The sequence below is a fragment of the Lissotriton vulgaris genome, chromosome 2_2 (genome assembly GCF_964263255.1).
Source record: "Lissotriton vulgaris chromosome 2_2, aLisVul1.2, whole genome shotgun sequence".
Lineage (NCBI taxonomy): Eukaryota > Metazoa > Chordata > Amphibia > Caudata > Salamandridae > Lissotriton > Lissotriton vulgaris.
In genome coordinates this window covers 74768018-74785567 of record NC_141688.1, presented here as the reverse complement: position 1 = coordinate 74785567, position 17550 = coordinate 74768018, and the positions used below count along the sequence as shown (strand labels likewise).

The window sequence follows — 17550 nt, the reverse complement described above, 5'->3', positions numbered from 1 at the left end:
CTTCGGCGCCGATTTTTTGGGATCGACGTCCTCGACCAGTTTTTTCGGTGTCCCAGTCTTCGGCTCGACAGCCTTTAGCGACCTCACCGGGTCGATAACACCTTTATGCTTCGTCTGTGCCGATAGTTCAGAGGACTTCGAGCCAACCAAAGCAATACGCACTTTTGGTTTCGATTTAGACTCCAGTGCTTTCGGTTGCATAGACACCGATGCTTTCGCTTTCTGTTTCGATCGGTCAACCTGTGGCTCCTTAGAAGTGTCCGAAGCCGGGCCTTGAGGCGAGGCTGTAGGACCAAGTGTAAGATCTTGGGTAAGGCCATGTGGCGATCCCTCGACCTGAGCCTTAAGTGTCTCGGTCTCGGCCCCCGTACCAACGGTTGGGCCTAGCTCCTCGCTCGAGCTATCCTCCACGGCCCCAAACGCCCCATCGTCGTCTCCTACCTCGTCGACGACGTCTTCATTATCGACCCTTTCAATATCAGCGTCATAGCTGGAGTCGATCTCCGATGCAGGATCAGACGGGTTCTCTCGAACTTCTTGCTCAACTCCCTCATTCTCCTCGGTATCGAAAATTTTCACCAGGTCAGGTGTCGTCTGCTGGGCCTCCTTGCGCGCTGCGCGTCAAAGTCGAATTGTCTTTTTAGAGCGGAAACGAGAACAAGCCATACTGCTGGCTTCATCGTGATCTGGCGACAGGCACTTGTTGCACACCGGGTGGACGTCGATATGAGGATATATTGAGTTGCACACAGGACATCTCTTGAACGGGCTCCGTTCCATGATGGTTCGTCAATAAGGCCTTTGGCGTCGACCGGGCCTTCAGTGTCGAAAAGCCACGCGACTCCTCTGGATGTCCGGCTCGGGAACTGACCTGGAACAGAACTGGGCACCGATCGCAAGACAATACCGACGATAACTAAAGGCCTTTTGGCCAAAAAGAAAGTCGATGCCTATGCGCACTGTATTCCATGGGAGGAGCCACCTATCTCGTGATACTTCGAAGACTCTTCCAGGACAACAGTGTGCAATCATCCGGACCCAACACTAGGCGGCGATCTATGCACAGATATGAATTCAGCAGCCCACATGCCTCGAACAGCAGCTTTTGTTACAGCTGAGCCTGGCTTGGGTCCACCATACCAGAGAAATAACTGATCAGATTTTCTGATGGACACTGTCCGACATATGTAGAATTTCAAGCATCTTTTGACATGCAAGGTATGCAATGACTTCTCCGCTGCCGAAGTTGGATTAGGAAAGAATGTCCGCAAAATTACCGGCTCATTGAGATGAAATGAAATAGGAACTTTAGGTATAAATGTGGGATTAGTCCGCAGGAGGACAATCATTAGCAAATTTCAAATATGGTTACCTTATAGTAAACGCCTGTATTTCACTCACTCGTCGGGAAGATGTGAGTGCCAACAGAAGAGCCGTCTTCCATGAGAGATACTTGATATCCGCTTTATGAATGGGTTCAAACGGATGTTTCATCAGTTGTTGTAAAACCAAATTCAGTCTCAATTCCGGAGGACGAGCTCTAATAGGTGGGAAAGTTCTGAAAAGTCCATTCAAGAACTGCTTAATGAGGCGATTGGAGCAGAGTGATGCCATCCCTGAAGATCTTCTGTAAGTAGAAATAGCAGCTAAATGCAATTTAACCGATGCAAACGTTAGACCAGACTTTGAAAGCGACAAAAGATAAGGCAAAATCTTTTCGGGAGGACATTTAATCCATTTTAAGGCATAGGTCCGTAATGTAGAAGGGGCGCTTGCTTTATTTGGAATGGCCCTGCATTCTTGAGTTAAGTCTACATCTCTGAAATCTGTGAGCCCAGGAACCAAGCAAGGAGTTGTAGTTGAGCTGGGCAAGGATGAAGAATCTGATCCTTGCTCATAGTTAACAGATCCGGCAGCATCGGAAAGCGGAATGGTTTGCACTTGGAGTGAAGGAGAAGCTCTGTGAACCAGTGCTGACGTGGCAATTATGGTGCAATCAGAATCATGCAGCATGGTTCCTTCTTCATTTTGTGCAGAATTCTCGGGATCAGAGGAACAGGAGGGAATGCGTAGGCAAAGATTCCCGTCCATCTCATTAGGAAAGCGTTCCCCATTGTACCTCTCTCCGGCTCCCAACTTGCGAAGAACAGGCACTTCCGATTGTCTTTGGTGGCAAAGAGATCCAGATTTGGTTTGCTCCACTTTCGAAAGACATTATCTAGTATTGTTTGATCCAGCTCCCATTCGTGACACGATTTCTTTGTCCTGCTGAGAGAATCTGCCCAGGTATTTTGGACCCCTGGAAGATGTTCCACTTTGATAGTGATATTGTGCTGGAGAAGCCACTTCCAGAGGTTTTGAGCTTCATGGGACAGAATTTGAGACCTTGTACCACCCTGCTTGTTTAGGTAATACATACAGGTGGTGTGGTCGGTCCTGATGAGAACTGTAGATCCTCGGAGACTAGGTAGAAAAGACTGCAGGGCCAGTGAAATTGCTCGAAGTTCCAGAAAGTTGATGTGCATTTTGGCCATTGCTTAAGGCCAGGTCTTGAAGATGCGCACCCCAACCTTCCAGGGAAGCATCTGTTGAGATGATAAAATCCAGAACTGGAGGCAGAAAAGTGAGCTCTACTGATATATTCTTGAAACACCTCCACCAAGAAAGCGTTTCTTTCATAACTGGAGTTACTTGGACCATGTCGTCGAATGAACCGGAGATCTGGAGCCACTGATTGTCCAGCTCCTCTTGAATTCCTCTCATCTTCAGCCGCGCCTGAGGCACAAGCAGAATTGCTGACGAAAGAATCCCCAGAAAAGATTTGATCATTCTCACTGAAGCAAACTTTCTTTTTAGGAGGTTCGATGCTAGAGAGAGCAGACGAAATATTATTTCTGTGGATAAGAATGCCTTGTCTTGAATAGTGTCCAACTTTGCTCCCAGAAAATATCACTTGAGAAGGATAGAGGTTTGACTTTTGAGCATTTAACGAAAGGCCCAGCGAATGAAACGTTTGCAGGCATTTGGTTGTTGCAAGAGAAGCCTGGCGAAGGGAAGGAGCCTTTATTAGCCAGTCATCCAGATATGGGAATAGTTGGATACCTTGCAACCTGAGATGAGCTGCTACTGGAGCTAGAAATTTGGTAAAGACTCTTGGAGGTGAACACAGGACAAATGGAAGGACTTTGAATTGGAAATGTGCACCTGCCACAGTGAATCTCAGAAACTTTCGATGTTTGGAGTGAATAGGGATATGAAAATACGCATCCAAGGTTGTCATGAAATAGGCATGGTCCAAAAGCTGAAGAATTTCTTGAAGTGTTACCATGCAAAAGGATTTCTTTTGTAAGTATTTGTTTAGCATTCGCAGGTCTAAGATCGGCCTCCAATCCCCAGACTTTTTCTTTATCAGGAAAAAACGAGAATAGAATCCCTTTCCTGCTTGAGAGTGAGGGACTCTTTCTATCGCCCCTTTTAACAACATTGATTTTACTTCTTTCCTGAGTAGAGAAAGATGTGGTGGATTTTTCTTTAGAGGCGGAGGAGGGGGAAGAAATTTGGTGAACTCCAGGGTGTTTTGAATTTTATAACGTCCAATACCAATTTGTCTTTGGTTATTTTTCTCCAATTGTTGAAATGTTAGGAAATAATAATAGAAATCTTGAATGTTTGAGGCAAGTCTGAAGCAGGTGCAATAGGAATGTCACTGCCTTCTGGCAGAATCTCTGCCTTGAGGATGACGCTTCTTGCCCTGTTGCCTATAGGCGGCCGTTGGAGGGTTTCTGTAGGTTTGCGGAAATTTGCTGGTACGAATATCCGTATCGACCCCGATTCCCCTGCTCTTGGTATTTCTGGTAGCCTCCTCGGAAGGAGTAGGAACCTCTACCCCTTGCTCCTCGAAAGGGTGTCTTCCGATATTGCAAGGAACCAAATGATCTTGCGGTCTCGGTGTCCTTCTTTATCTCTTGTAGTGCATCGTCAATATGCTTACCGAACAAGAGATCGCCATCAAAAGGCATGTCCAGGATCTTCGTCTGGATCTCTGGGCGAAAACTCGTGGCTTTCAGCCAGCCCTGTCTTCTAAGAGTAGCCGCTCCTGCTAGTTGACGGAATCCAAGAGATGCAATATCCATTGAGATATCAATGATCTCGGAAGCGGCTCTTTCACCCTCCATGAGAATTTTCCTAGCCTCCATTCTCTTATCATCTGGCAGAGCTTCTATATAGGGCGAGATGTCCGACCACAGTTGACTGTCATATCTGCTGAGAATGGCTAAACAATTTGTAGCTCGAACAGTAGCACCCGCCATTGTGGTAAATCGTTTGCCTATATTGTCCAGACGCCTTCCATCCTTGTCAGGAGGAGCTGTTATTGGAGGTGAGGGGTTCCTTGATTTTCTTTGCGCTGCCTGAGAAATAACAGTCAGCTTCAGGGTGCCCTGAAAAGCAGGCTGCTGCATCCTCCGGCGCTTTGTACTTTGATAATCCTAGGGAGGATTGCCGGAACAGAAAATTGAGTTTTCATAATTTTTATTCCCTCTTTCTATATGTGATCAATTATGGGAATAGAGCGTGCAGATTTTATGCTTTGGTCTTTAAAATCGTATAAGAAGCACTCTGTCTTCTGTACCAGCATGTTTAGATGAAACCTAGTAGAAGCTCTTTCCATAATGGCATGGAATCCTCCTATGTCCTCAGGAGGAGAATCTGCAGCTGGAGGGATCGGCGAAGCTGGAGCCGGAATTAGATATTCATCCCATTCGTCTACGGTAGTGGGCAATTAGGAATTTCTTCAATCTCCGGTACCGTGTCCCATCATCATCCTGAAGTAGGCTTGAAGGCAACGTCACCTGGGGCTCAGAAACTGGTGTTGCAGGAGCCACCGGTTGCATTTGTACAGGAGCAGGTTGTTGTGGAGGTGGAGATGGAGGAAAACGACTATTGTAGTCGTTGTAGCATTGCCATCAGATCTTGAAGCAAGGAAGCAGGCATTTGTACCACTGGCTCTTGATGGAAAACTTCTTGAAGCTCCCTTAGAGACTCACATGGCTCATAATATTCTTCTTCTTCATCATCGTCTTCATATTTTATCCTTAGTTGTGACGGATCATGTGCCTGTCCGTAGGTGTCATCATCTTCTGATTCCTCCAAGTAATAGCTTGGAGGCAAAGGAGAAATATTCAAAACATCATGATAAAATGGTCTGGTAGACGACAATTTACAGCTCAAAGTAGGCGTAAATTGTAAAGGCGGAGGTCTTTTACGCTTCAAAGTGGCAGCAATATATGTCAATGGTGATTCATATTCTGCTGTAATGGCTGTAACAGATGGCATCGCCGACGCTGTGATCATAGTTGTCGTCGAAAAAGACATAGTCGATGATGTGGTTGTCGATGTCATGGTTGAATTGGTCGTCGACGGTGGTCTCGTCGTTGAGGGCATAATCATAGTCGACGGTGAGATAGTCGACGGTAGTATCATCGATGGTGGGCTCGCCGATGGTATCATCGTCAACGGATGGCTCGTCGACGGAACATGAAGCGTCGATGGTATACTCCTCGACGACGGGATGACTGTTGTCGACGGTGGAGGCATCGTCGATGAGATCTTCAACAAAGAAGCAGGCGTTGACATGTCAGTCGTCGACGGCGCATGGACACTCGTCGTCTATGCCGCCGACGGGGATCTCGTTGACTGTATACTTTTCTTCGGCGATGAAGATCCACTCACCTTCGGTGGTGATTTTCTCGTCGACGAAGATGTTCTACTCATCGACGAAGGATCTTGAGATTTTGAGGTCGTTTTCTGAGAAACCTTCACCTTATCTCTTGATTTTACCTCAGAAGAGACCTTTTTTTTTAAGGAAGAGTGACCCACTTCAGAAGAGGATGATTTCAAGGTCTTAGCTTCTCAGGAGGATCTCCGGATTTATCCCTCTTGTTGGTCACTGGGGTGGACACTTGAGGACTGACACTTTCTTCTCCTTCAGAAACCACTTTAGATGATGCCTTCAACTTCTCCAACCAAACCAGCAGACGACCCTCTCTATCCTTCAAGGTCTTGGCAGGGAAGGTTCTACAAATCCTGCAGGCCTTGACCTTGTGTGATGGGTAGTGTGGGTCCTTAAAGTGTAGTCTCTTCTTTCCACATGAAGAACAGGCCAAAAACAAACTTCTTAGAATCAGACATACTTTCTTCAAAAAAGTAAAGCTAGAGGGAAAAAACTGAGCATAGCTCAGTGAACACACGAGGTGCGGTAAAAAAAATCTGAGGTTTTGCCTCTCTGTGGGGAAGGTTCTAGGAGGGGCTGATGCCTGATTGGGTTGCTTCCAAGTTTGGTTCTTTTTGCAAAAGGACTAAGATAGGCTAATGTAGTGACTTTGCTATCTACTAAAGCCTATGGTGTAATGTTATTATTACTATAATGTATATATTTTATTGTACCGCGAGACTCCCACCGGCGGGGATGATTCTAAGCATGTGAATCTATGAAAGATACCCCAATACTGGATAAGTGCTGCAGCCCTCAGGGGTCTTCCCTGGTCACCATGCCCTGGGAACCTAGAGTACCAGTTACTAGGGGTTGATAGGTGGCCAGAGATGCCAATTAGGTTTTAGTTTCAACACAGTTTTAGGGAAGGAACACAGGCCCTGGGTACCTGGTTGGCAGGAGCCCATGGCACACTTTGTCAAAGTACATCAGCCCTTCAGCAAAAAGTGGGGCATACCCATGCAAGAAAGGTGGCACTTTCTCACCCCCCCCAACCCACTCCTTCCCCCCCTCCCCAAACTAAAGGTCTAAGTTGTCTACGTGGAAGAACCAGGAAAGTCCATCTTCATTGGCATGGCAGTCCCTGGTCGGTGTGCAACTTCAAAGTCCATTCTCTGTAGGGAGATGGACCATCTTAGTAGTTTTGGATTTTCCCCTTTAATTTGCATTAGCCATCTGAGAGGTCTGTGGTCAATTTGAACCAGCAAGTGAGTTCCAAACAAGTAGGGCCTCAACTTCTTCAGGGACCAAACCACAGCAAAGGCCTCCCAATCAATGGCACTCCAACGCTGCTCTCTCCGGGAAGTAGCCTCCTGCTCATGAAAGCAACAGGCCGGTCTTGGCCTTCTTGATTGATCTGGGATAGGACCGCTCCTATCCCTAGCTCAGAGGCATGAGTCTGCAATATGAACTGCTTGGAGTAATCTGGTGCTTTTAGAATTGGTGCTGAGCACATTGCTTCTTTTAGGGTGTCAAAAGCCTTTTGGCAGCTAACAGTCCAGTTTACTTTCTTGGGCATTTTCTTGGAGGTGAGTTCTGTGAGGGGAGTCCAATGGACCCATATCCCTTCACAAACCTCCTGTGGTACCCAGTCAAGCCAAGAAATGCCCTGACTTGGGTCTGGGTTGTTGGAGCTGCCCATTCCATGATACTCTGGATCTTGGGCTGTAAGGGTTGTACCTGGCCTCCACCAACAAGGTGGCCCTGGTACACCACAGTGCCCTGCACTATCTGGCATTTGGATGCCTTGATAGTTAGACCTGCAGATTGCAGGGCTTGTAAAACATTTCCAAGGTGGATCAGGTGATATGCCAGGTTGAGCAAAATACAGCAATATCATCAAGATAAGCTGCTCTAAAGGACTCCAGACAAGACTTGATTCACCAACCTCTGGAAGGTGGCAGGGGCATTCTTTAACCTAAAAGGCATTACAGTAAACTGATAGTGCCCATCAGGTGTGGAGAATGCGGTTTTCTCTTTTGCTCCTGGGGCCATGCCAATCTGCCAATACCCTGCAGTTAAGTCAAAAGTACTGAGAAATTTGGCTGCACCCAACTTGTCTATCAACTCATCTGCTCTTGGAATGGGGTGAGCATTGTCTTGGTGACAGAGCTGGGCCCTCTATAGTCCACACAGAACCTAATCTCTCTTTCCACCCTCTGGATGAGGCTTGGGGACCAGAACCACTGGGCTTGCCCAGGGGCTATCAGAAGGTTCAATAAACCCTAACTCCAGCATCTTGCTGACTTCAGCTTTGATGGTTTCCTTGACTTGGGTCGGATTGTCGATAGATCTTGTTTTTGACAGGGTTACTGTCACCAGTGTCCACATCATGGGTACACCAGTTGGTCAGACCAGAGTTCAGGGAAAAGAGACTAGCATACTGTTGCAAGACTTGCTTACAGTCCGTCTGCTGTTGGGCATAGAGGGTGTATGAAAAGACTACTCCATCCACTGACCCATCTTTTGGGCTGTAAGCGAGGAGATCAGGGAGAGGTTCACTCTCTGCTTCCTGTTCCTCATCAGTCACCATCAGCATGGTGATGTCAGCCCTGTCATTGTAGAGTTTAAGGCGGTTCACATGGCGCCGGGTGCAGGGGTGTCTTTTGGAGTCAGGAAATCTTACCCTCAAGCTGGTCGCGGTTGGAGAGGTCCCTGGTACTGAGGCTGCAGGCGTCGTCTGATTCGTCGAGGAGGGTCTTTGGGCATTGCACTTCGGGTCACAGTTGCCGGGGGGACGGCCGCGTGGTCTTGGGTCACTCAGACATGGGGTATTGCTGTTTGAGCAGAACCACTGCTCGTGGAAGTCCCAGTCTTTTGGAAGGTTCAAAGCAGGCAGGTCCTCCGGGGTTGTAGAGGTTGCTGTCCGTAGGAGACGCCGGAGTTTCGCAGGAGCAGGTTCAAGGATCAACAGGCATGTAAGGGTCTGGGGCCAAGTCAGTGGGCATCGTCCTTTTGTTATCAGCTGCACGGCAGGTCTTCTTGTTCTTCTTCTTGCAATCGGGATCTGAGGAAGGAAGGCTCAGGGTGCCCCTAAATACTAAATTTAGAGGCGTTACAGATAAGGCAAGGGCAAGGACAAATGGGTCCCTTTCCTGAGGTGGGTACAATCCCTAGCCTGCTCCCCTCCTGTGGGAGGGGGGGGCAGGAGCCTAGCTGTGATTGGGCAGGGCCACCCATCTTCAAGATGGCCACAGCTCAGAGTCGTGCTTTACCTCTTCTCTCCCACCTGAGGGGTGTGGTTGGCATAGGCTGGCTCACCCTCTTTCCTCACTTAGGGTTTCCCGCCGTTCTTCCCGCCAGTCCCAGGGGTCCAGAAACATGTCTGGTGGTGGCAGCCACACAGTCCGGACACTGGGAGTTGGTTAGGTTTCATGGGGCATCTCTAAGATGCCCTCTGTCGAGCATTTTACATTAAATCCCCCACTGGCATCAGTGCAGGTTTAATGTGCAGCCTTTCTTGGAACAGTATGGTATGCAGCTACCTATTGAGTTGGAGAAGCCCTTGTGGACGTAAGCTCCCACTCAGAAGTGTCCAGCCCACTTGCGTCCTGTATACCTTCAAAATCATCCACTGATTCATCTATCTCACCTTCTTCAACCTCCTGTCTCGGACACTGGTCTTCCTTTAGCAGTCCGTGCCTCTCTCCTTGATCGAAACCTTGGAATCGGCGGCGGTGGCGTCACACGCGCCTCCGACATCTCCAGAGCCGGCGTCGGAGGATCCGAAGGCGGAAAAAGCGCCGCACGAGCCAGAGATGAAGGTCCACCAGACTGCACCGGGGTCTCCATGAACGGCGCCGAAACCCTCAAAACCAGAAACTACCATGACGGCTCTGTTAGCATGAAAGGCACAAAGGGTGCCTGGGCATAATGCTGAAGTAGACCCAAGTTGAAGGCCAGCAGACCCACGGGACCCGAAAGTGCTCCGGAGGGGAAGGCTGCCTTAGCAAATACCCCATACATTACATTTAAAAAAGGCATTGGATCTGTACCTGGAGTAGGAAATTGCGGAAATGAATTTGCTCCAGAATCCGAACGAAGAGCATCCGGCGTCGGAACTGCTGGATCTACCGGAGCCACGGGTTCGACCTCATGCACAGGAGAAGGATCAACCTTGACTGGTAACCCTTGATAATCCGGCGAACCCCTCGGCGCCGGAGTCTGCGCCAGAGTGCCTTTTGAAGAAGGAGATCTCTTCGGAGTCACTCAAGGAGAAGGCGTAGGAGAAGGAGACAAGTTCTTTTTGACGACGTAGAGGGTCCGGCGAAGGAGACTTCGACGAATAGAAAGCAGAATACTTCGACTTAGCTCTTTTACGGCCTCTTCCTTCCTTCTTTGCCTTAGCCATAAACAGCTTGGATTCCCGTTCCTTAAGAGCCTTAGGGTTCATCTTCCTGCAACTGGACAGTCCTCCACATCGTGATCAGACGACAAACACCATAAGCAATCTTCATGGGGGTCAGTGATGGACATGTGACCCCCACATTCCCTACAGGTCTTGAATCCAGACTTCCTCGAAGACAACATCCTAATAGCAACAGTTTAAAGTTAGAATAACAAAAAGGATCTCAACAATATAGAGAGTGCCAGAAAATCGTTACGCGTCGACGGCGCGGAAAAAAGGGAACTGAGGTCATCACGCCAACTAGGCTCTCTTTTGACTCTGGTGACTCTGGTGATGTCATGCGGAGACGCGAGTGGAGCCGTGGCATTGTGACATCCTCGTCGGCGTAGAGAGCTAGGAAACAATTCAGCAGAATGCTGGCGCAGGGGATATTCATAAGGTGAGGAATCCTTAGGCAGATGTATCTGTCAAACTGTAATTACTATTCCCACATATTAGGAAATGTTGGCCTGTAATCGGAGCGATTATCCCTACTGAGCGGTATTTGATAACTAAAATCCAGAAGTGACTATCCCTACCAACTAGGAGAATTTAGCTGATTCGGGTTGATACTTCGTAGCCGAAGCAATGGTCTAACAACTGGGAAATAGAGCTGGAGTTTAGTGTTGTGTTTGAGCAGGAGAAGTTTCAGCCTTAGGCCCTTAAAGAACCTAACAGAGCATAACAGGGCAGATGCCAATGGGAGACACGCTTCATCTCTCTGCCCTTCGTACTGAGGCCATAGATGGAAGCATTAAATGGGATGCAAGCTTGCGTAAGGAGGGCACCATTGCCACAGAGATCAGGTCATGTAACCCTGGATGATCGTCCCTCTTGAGCCTACAGCCAACTGAAAGGCTAACCGAGCCATACAGAAGGAAGGAAGGAAAGAGGATTGGGGGAAGAGGCCCCATCTAGCAGTAACCAAATTCACTGGTTTGATTTGTGATAAAAATAGGCAGCAATAGTTGACCGGGGAAACCCCACTGTGGCACAATGGGCGATTGCCACAACTGGCATCTCTACCTGTATTTCGCGGTTGGGACAATATAGGTATATCTTCCTTAGGAGATGTGATGCGAGGTTCTGTCCTGAAATCCTTCCAAGACCTCCAGCAAGAGTATCGTTTGTCAAAAACCCAATTTTATAAATACCTCCAATTCAGGCATGCCATTTTCCCTAGCAGCGCGGGGTTAGAGGCCCTCCCTGAATTTAGCCCCATTGAAGCCAAAGCGGAGCGCGGGCCTAGTGTCATCCTCAATATACTTGCGCTGCGGTCGGGAGGAGGGATCCCTCATGCATACGATTTGGCATTGGGGTACTGGCTTGTCTTGCGGAGGTATTGGGGGGGCAGCTCCCCTCCTCACCAAGATTGGTAATCCTACACATAATGGAGGGTGTCGGGGGGAAATATTAATAAAATACATCTGATGTTGTTGGGACTCACATTGGCTAAAATGGATATTGCAAGGCTGTGGAAAGCAGCGGTCCCACCTTCTCTGTCGGCATAGAAGAATGTACTTTTGTATGAGTTTGGAGATTCCAATATTTAAAGCCATAGGATGCCCGCAAAAACATCCAAAGATCTGTAAGAGATGGGCCGACTATCGGGGACGCTACCTAGATCCAGTGCCCCCAGCGGATGTCTCGATCCTAGTATAATCATACAGGCCTGTAGGGTGAGGGACCAACAATATAGCGATAAAATTCATTCATTGGAGTGGTGTGGCGAAATAGTGCAAGGGGGGGGGGGGGGGTTATAATGTTTATGTTCTCTTGTTTTTATGTTTACGATTCTGAAAGTATATAATCTATATGTCAATGTCATTATAGAGCATTATATACTATGGCAGATGTCTTCTGGGTTACAGAGCTCGGCATCGGGTTTCATATTTGACACAATAAAATCAGTTTATATTAAAAAAAATAACCAGCAATTCAGACACTCTAAAATCAGGCCTTTCGTATAATTTAACTAGAACGCTCAATTCACTGTACAGCCGGAGCATTTCGTTTACAAAAAAAAAAAAAAGGATGCACCTTAATGCACATGAAGCCAAAACAGTCAATATAGAATACCAGGTATATAAGCAATATATAATTGACAACATGAGATACCACATTTTACAGATGTGCCTGATAGAATAACAGTTAAAAAAACACCATCACCCTCGCAGATAACCAGTGACAAGTTACAGAAAAACTGCAGCTTTTGTCAGGTCAAAATCTATAATGAAGGCCCACTACCTTTAAGACAATACTTACCACGATAAATCCATGTCTTTAGGTTGTCAATGACATTCTACAAAATATAGAATCATTAATTAAGGTTCTCTCAACACAGAGACCAAGATTTCAGTAAACAAAGCTATAAATACATTTGCACATTAACTACACGCCCCTTGAAGACTAGCCCAAAAAGGTCTCTAGACAAAGTTTATTTTCCTCTCATTTATACTGTTTTCTTTGTAATTGTCATGATCTGACATAAGAGGAGGTCTCTCACTTTCAAAGCCTCCAAAAGAGTTTCAGCACCCTAGTCCTTTGGCAGTCCCTGACTTCTGATAGGCAAAATTTAGGACCTATCCCTGCCACCAGTACCTTATTGGGCACACCACAAGTTTCTGTGTAAGCACCCATCTTTTGCTTCTTCAACAGGCTGGGACTACTCTAGCTTGGAAGACAACAATGTGAATTCCAGAGATCCATCTCTAGAACTGGTTTCAGACCGTTTTGAAATTTTGTTTATTAGCCCCAGACTGATCAGGCTAAATTCTTGGTCCCTCAAATGCATCAGGACCAGGGGTTGTAGTTGCGTGCCCCTCAACGGGAGAAACCGAGCAAAACAAAAAAAAAGGTACAAAAGAAAGGGACATCCTCCTAAGGTGCCTGTTAAATTTCTGGTGTTGTGCATTCAGCATTACAAGGTGAATCATCAAAACAATAGGATCATAATGAGTTGTACCTAATAAAGCTTCTACTTGGCTCTCATTGAACCTTTAGTGAGGTCTCTGGATTGCAAGTCACCGCTGCCGAGAGACATCATAGATCCTCTATTGAGCTTTGGATTGCATCTGCCTTCCACTTTAAGGAGAAAGCTCCTACCTCCTTCACCTCATTCTGGTCATTATAGAACTTCTAGTTCTTCCTTGCCTTCAACACAGCCTGGATTTTCTTTTATGTCAACGGCGGGATGGAAAAGTAGCCCTTATTATTGTTCCTAGATTTCTAGGACACAGGAAAAAAAGGAAGACCATGATGAAGGCTTAATTGCTGCCTGATCTTTTGACATACAAACAAAAAGGGGTGTATTGAAAGCGAGAACCCTTGTTTTCAGACAGGACCCGGTGAAACTAAAGGAATCCATCAAAAGGAAACATGAGAGGGGGAGGGTTGAAAGGGAATAACTAGCAGGCGTGGTGGGTGGGATAACAAGTAGCATTTTAGGTAAAAGAGGGAGAGCAAGAGGGAAGAACAGTAGTAAACACAGAGAAAAGACAGAAGGTTGTCAGTAAGACCGGACACAAAAGGACAAGTCAAAAGGACAGAAAACTAGTATTAAGGAGCCCACAGAGGCTATTAATTGTAAACCAGTATCTCGTGAAGTTTAAATCAAACACTCCACTCGAGGCAGAAAGATGCACCTTAATAAGCAACAGCATCAGATGAGAAAGTCTCCTGTGCTTAGCCAAGATATGACTTGACAAATTCTTAAGAAACAGCTGAAAAGAGCTGCATGAAAGCGGTGTACTCCAAAGCTCACTTAAGTGTATTTAAAACAATAGGTCTGCTTCGTAGCTTTGTTGTCAAGACCCAGACCTAAAAACAAGCAGGAAGCATAAGTTAAATAGTGCAGACATGATGCCTGTGGCAAAACCAGGGACAGCGCAGCCAATGTTAGATGCAAACACACAGTAATACAATTATGTTTCCACAGTCCCTGTAAAATGTATCTGAGGCAAAGGTTTATCGTATACACACTCACTTTCAGCCTCTGAAATTGTTGCTGGCCTTGCACTGGAGCTGCTGGTGGGGTGGTGTGCGTGTGGCTCTGTACTACAGGCGTCCCATGAGCCTGAACTGGCGTAGTGTGATGGTGACCACTGTGCACAGTAGCAACAGCAGGACCATGGTTGTTGGAGTTCTGCTGGACAGCTGACACCTTTGGGGAAAAAAGAAACATAAGGAAGCCGTTTTTCAAACTGATGGGGATGCCTTATTTAAAGTGTGGGGGGGACAAGAGCATAAGTGAATTTGGTCTTTGCTCACAACTTTAAGGGAATCACATTCAGATTCGTGTATTAACACACCGTTAAACAAAGTACACATAAGCCAAAACAATCTACATATGTCAACTATACGAAAGAAATTTATTGATTATATCAGAAATGAAATTTCCTCAGTGCAGACTAAACGGTCATTTTGTTCAACAAAACGAGTAAGGGAAATTAATATTCTCTGCTTAGAATTTAAGGCACAGATAATACTGGTGGGGTTAGTGTTAACTGAACAGATTCCAACACTGCCCTCAACATATTAAAGAAGCAGTCCAAGTGTACATACATCCAGTCTATAGTTTTAAAAAACATACACTAGATTTCAAATCGGTCTACCTCTATCTATACAAGTATGCTTGTAGTAAGCCTCTGAATGCATAACAGCAAAATAGAAATTACCTTGTTTATTAACTGTGTAGCCTGAATAGACTTTGGAGGTTTGTTTTAGAGCATTAGGTTAGGGAAAGTGCCTCGTAATTCTAATGTTCACTGAATGTATATCCAGTACAGTATCTCAACTTAAGTTTCGAATCCATAAACATTTAAAAAAATGTATTCTTCAAAAAAAAACAAAAAATGGCCGGAGGAGGCAACATGATTATTTTTTAATATACACATCAGCCACTAAAATTATATTAAACAGAAAAAACATTTCCAGAATGCAGTTCTTGGGAAAGAAAATAAAGCAGGAAACGGTTTTCTTATGCTATTAGCATTTACAAAAAAGAAATAAACTCTGCAACGTTAAAGTTTGTAGAGACTAGCTACAGTGTCCAATCGTGCACAGCAATTATTAATCAGGCAGTTCATTTTTTAAAGTGAATCAGAGAACAGAGCAATAAGCAACCAAACAAGCAAGGGCAATGCAGGCAGCTGCAGCTTAATAATTGAAAATGTCTCTTCAGTCGCTGGTGAGCCAAGCCACTTAAGTCATAACAGTATCACACGTCCTTGCATTCACAGATCCAACCGTTCACACACCGACTTATTTTTGTATTCATTCACTTATCATGCCATATTAAAACACACACATACACAAACTCAACAAGAATGTGCAAAACTTAGTCAAATAAAGTATGGCGAAGCAATTCCACCACAAGTCCACAGTGGGCAAATGCTTGGAATAAAAAATATAATTATACACCGCAGAGTGCGGCCATCCTGCAAATGGTATGGTACATGGTGTATCAACTATAAACTTCTGTGGCTCTCTTGTCAGAGGCCAGGCGCTGCCTGTTGAATGTTTGGGAGTCCACGGATCATAATGTGGCACGGACCCAGTGGGTGACTCTAGGGGCCATGATTGCCAAACGGAACATTGCACAGTTGTGGGGGTCCCAGAGGCCTCCTACTCTTGAGGTGTGAATGGAAAACATGGATTGGTGCATGTTCAGGGAAAAAACTGTATATTTGGCTCGGGGTCGCCCACGAAAATGGCATAAGGTTTGGGGTCCCTGGAATCCATATAGAGGGGACCTATGTGTACCACCAGCGATTGCAGTCCTTGATGTCCCGCTTTCCCCCTGACCCCTAACTGTTCTTGATTGCTTTCATGTTACTGCTGCACTCTCTTCTCCTCCTCCCCCCTTCCCCCATCAATGCGTTGTTTATTGTAATATCTGCTGACGGTCGCACTGCCCTCGTACAGTCTATGCACTTTTGTATTTTGTTGATGCCTTGCTTTGTTTTTCTTTCTCAATAAAAAGAAATATTAAAAAAAAACTCTAAACTTCTAATTTTACGGCCAAGCTTAGAAACAAGCTATCACCTTTTAGGGGTAAAAAGATAGACTATGTACAATACCATTCCAAAAGGTCTGAGCAGTAAACATCACAGTGTGCAATCTTTGAATGATACTACGATTAGTGCAACTGCTGCTGCATGAAGCCTCAGACCCCGACGGCCTGAACCTGCGGACCCCCTGCTACCTCTGAGACCCGGGGAACAGACCTGTAAACGATGGTTTCCACTGGCAAGAAATCGATACACAATGCAGATATGCACACTATGGCTAGACCTTGATGACTGCAAAACTCTCAACTTAAGCACAACTACTGAGCAGAAACCACACAAAGGTATTTACTTCACCCCAATCGCTTGCAAGCTTTCTAAACCTCCTTTGTTCAAAATGGCTGGGGTCATAAACTGAAGCAATAAATCCCCTCCTGTACCTCCAGACACCCACGAGGCTCCTCCACAACTCCACAGGAGATCACCAAAATAGAGATAAGACTCCCTCCCAGCAAGCTAGAAACTGGGCTAGTTCGAATAGAAAGAGAAGCTGCCCTTCCCTGCTCTCAAAGCATCAACAACATACAGAGGACTAAAATCTCTATCCACACTATTTGGCGGCCATCTTAGACTAATTTCTAACATTGGCGGCCATATTGGACTAGTCACTGTCATTAATTGAGCAAATCCTAAGAACTTATCATTTAAGTCTCATCTCAACTACTGCGCACCCCACATAGCTGTGTATTTACACCTTCCGGTGATAGAGTGTCTGCCTTTTTAGTGCAGTATTATATGTGTACTTGTAGTTAGTACATTTTTATAACCTGCACCCACTTCACTCTTTCTCCTCCTGTGATAGAGTGTCTTTACAGTGCAATGTCATACTTCTACTTTTATTTTGTACATCTGTAACCTGCACCCATTTCACTTTCTCTCATGTAATGCACCGATTGCTACCTCATATACCTTTGATGCCCACTAGCCTCACGTTTGATCTATGTAACTGTTTACTGTTTGCACTTTTATTTGTGCTCCCGCATACCATCAGTATTATACGCAGTATTATTCCCCTATTTGTATTCTGTATATTTCTGTAACCTAGCTGTCACACAGCTGTGTATTTACACCTTCCTGTGATAGAGTGTCTGCCTTTTTAGTGCAGTATTATACGTGTACTTGTAGTTAGTACATTTTTATAACCTGCACCCACTTCACTCTTTCTCCTCCTGTGATAGAGTGTCTTTACAGTGCAATATCATACTTCTACTTGTATTTTGTACATTTGTAACCTGCACCCATTTCACTTTTTCTCATGTAATGCACCGATTGCTACCTCATATACCTTTGATGCCCACTAGTCTCACGTTTGATCTATGTAACTG

General features: G+C 45.8%; 1 protein-coding gene across 5 annotated transcripts in view; it reads right to left on the bottom strand.

Moving 5' to 3' along the window:
* SIN3A (SIN3 transcription regulator family member A) overlaps positions 1 to 17550 on the bottom strand; it is an 802206-nt gene that overhangs the window by 547752 nt on the left and 236904 nt on the right. For all 5 annotated transcript variants that reach the window (XM_086959309.1, XM_086959306.1, XM_086959307.1 and 2 more), the window contains one exon: positions 14143 to 14319. In XM_086959309.1, coding sequence (XP_086815435.1) covers positions 14143 to 14319 — 177 coding nt within the window. The remainder of the gene's footprint in view (positions 1 to 14142; positions 14320 to 17550) is intronic.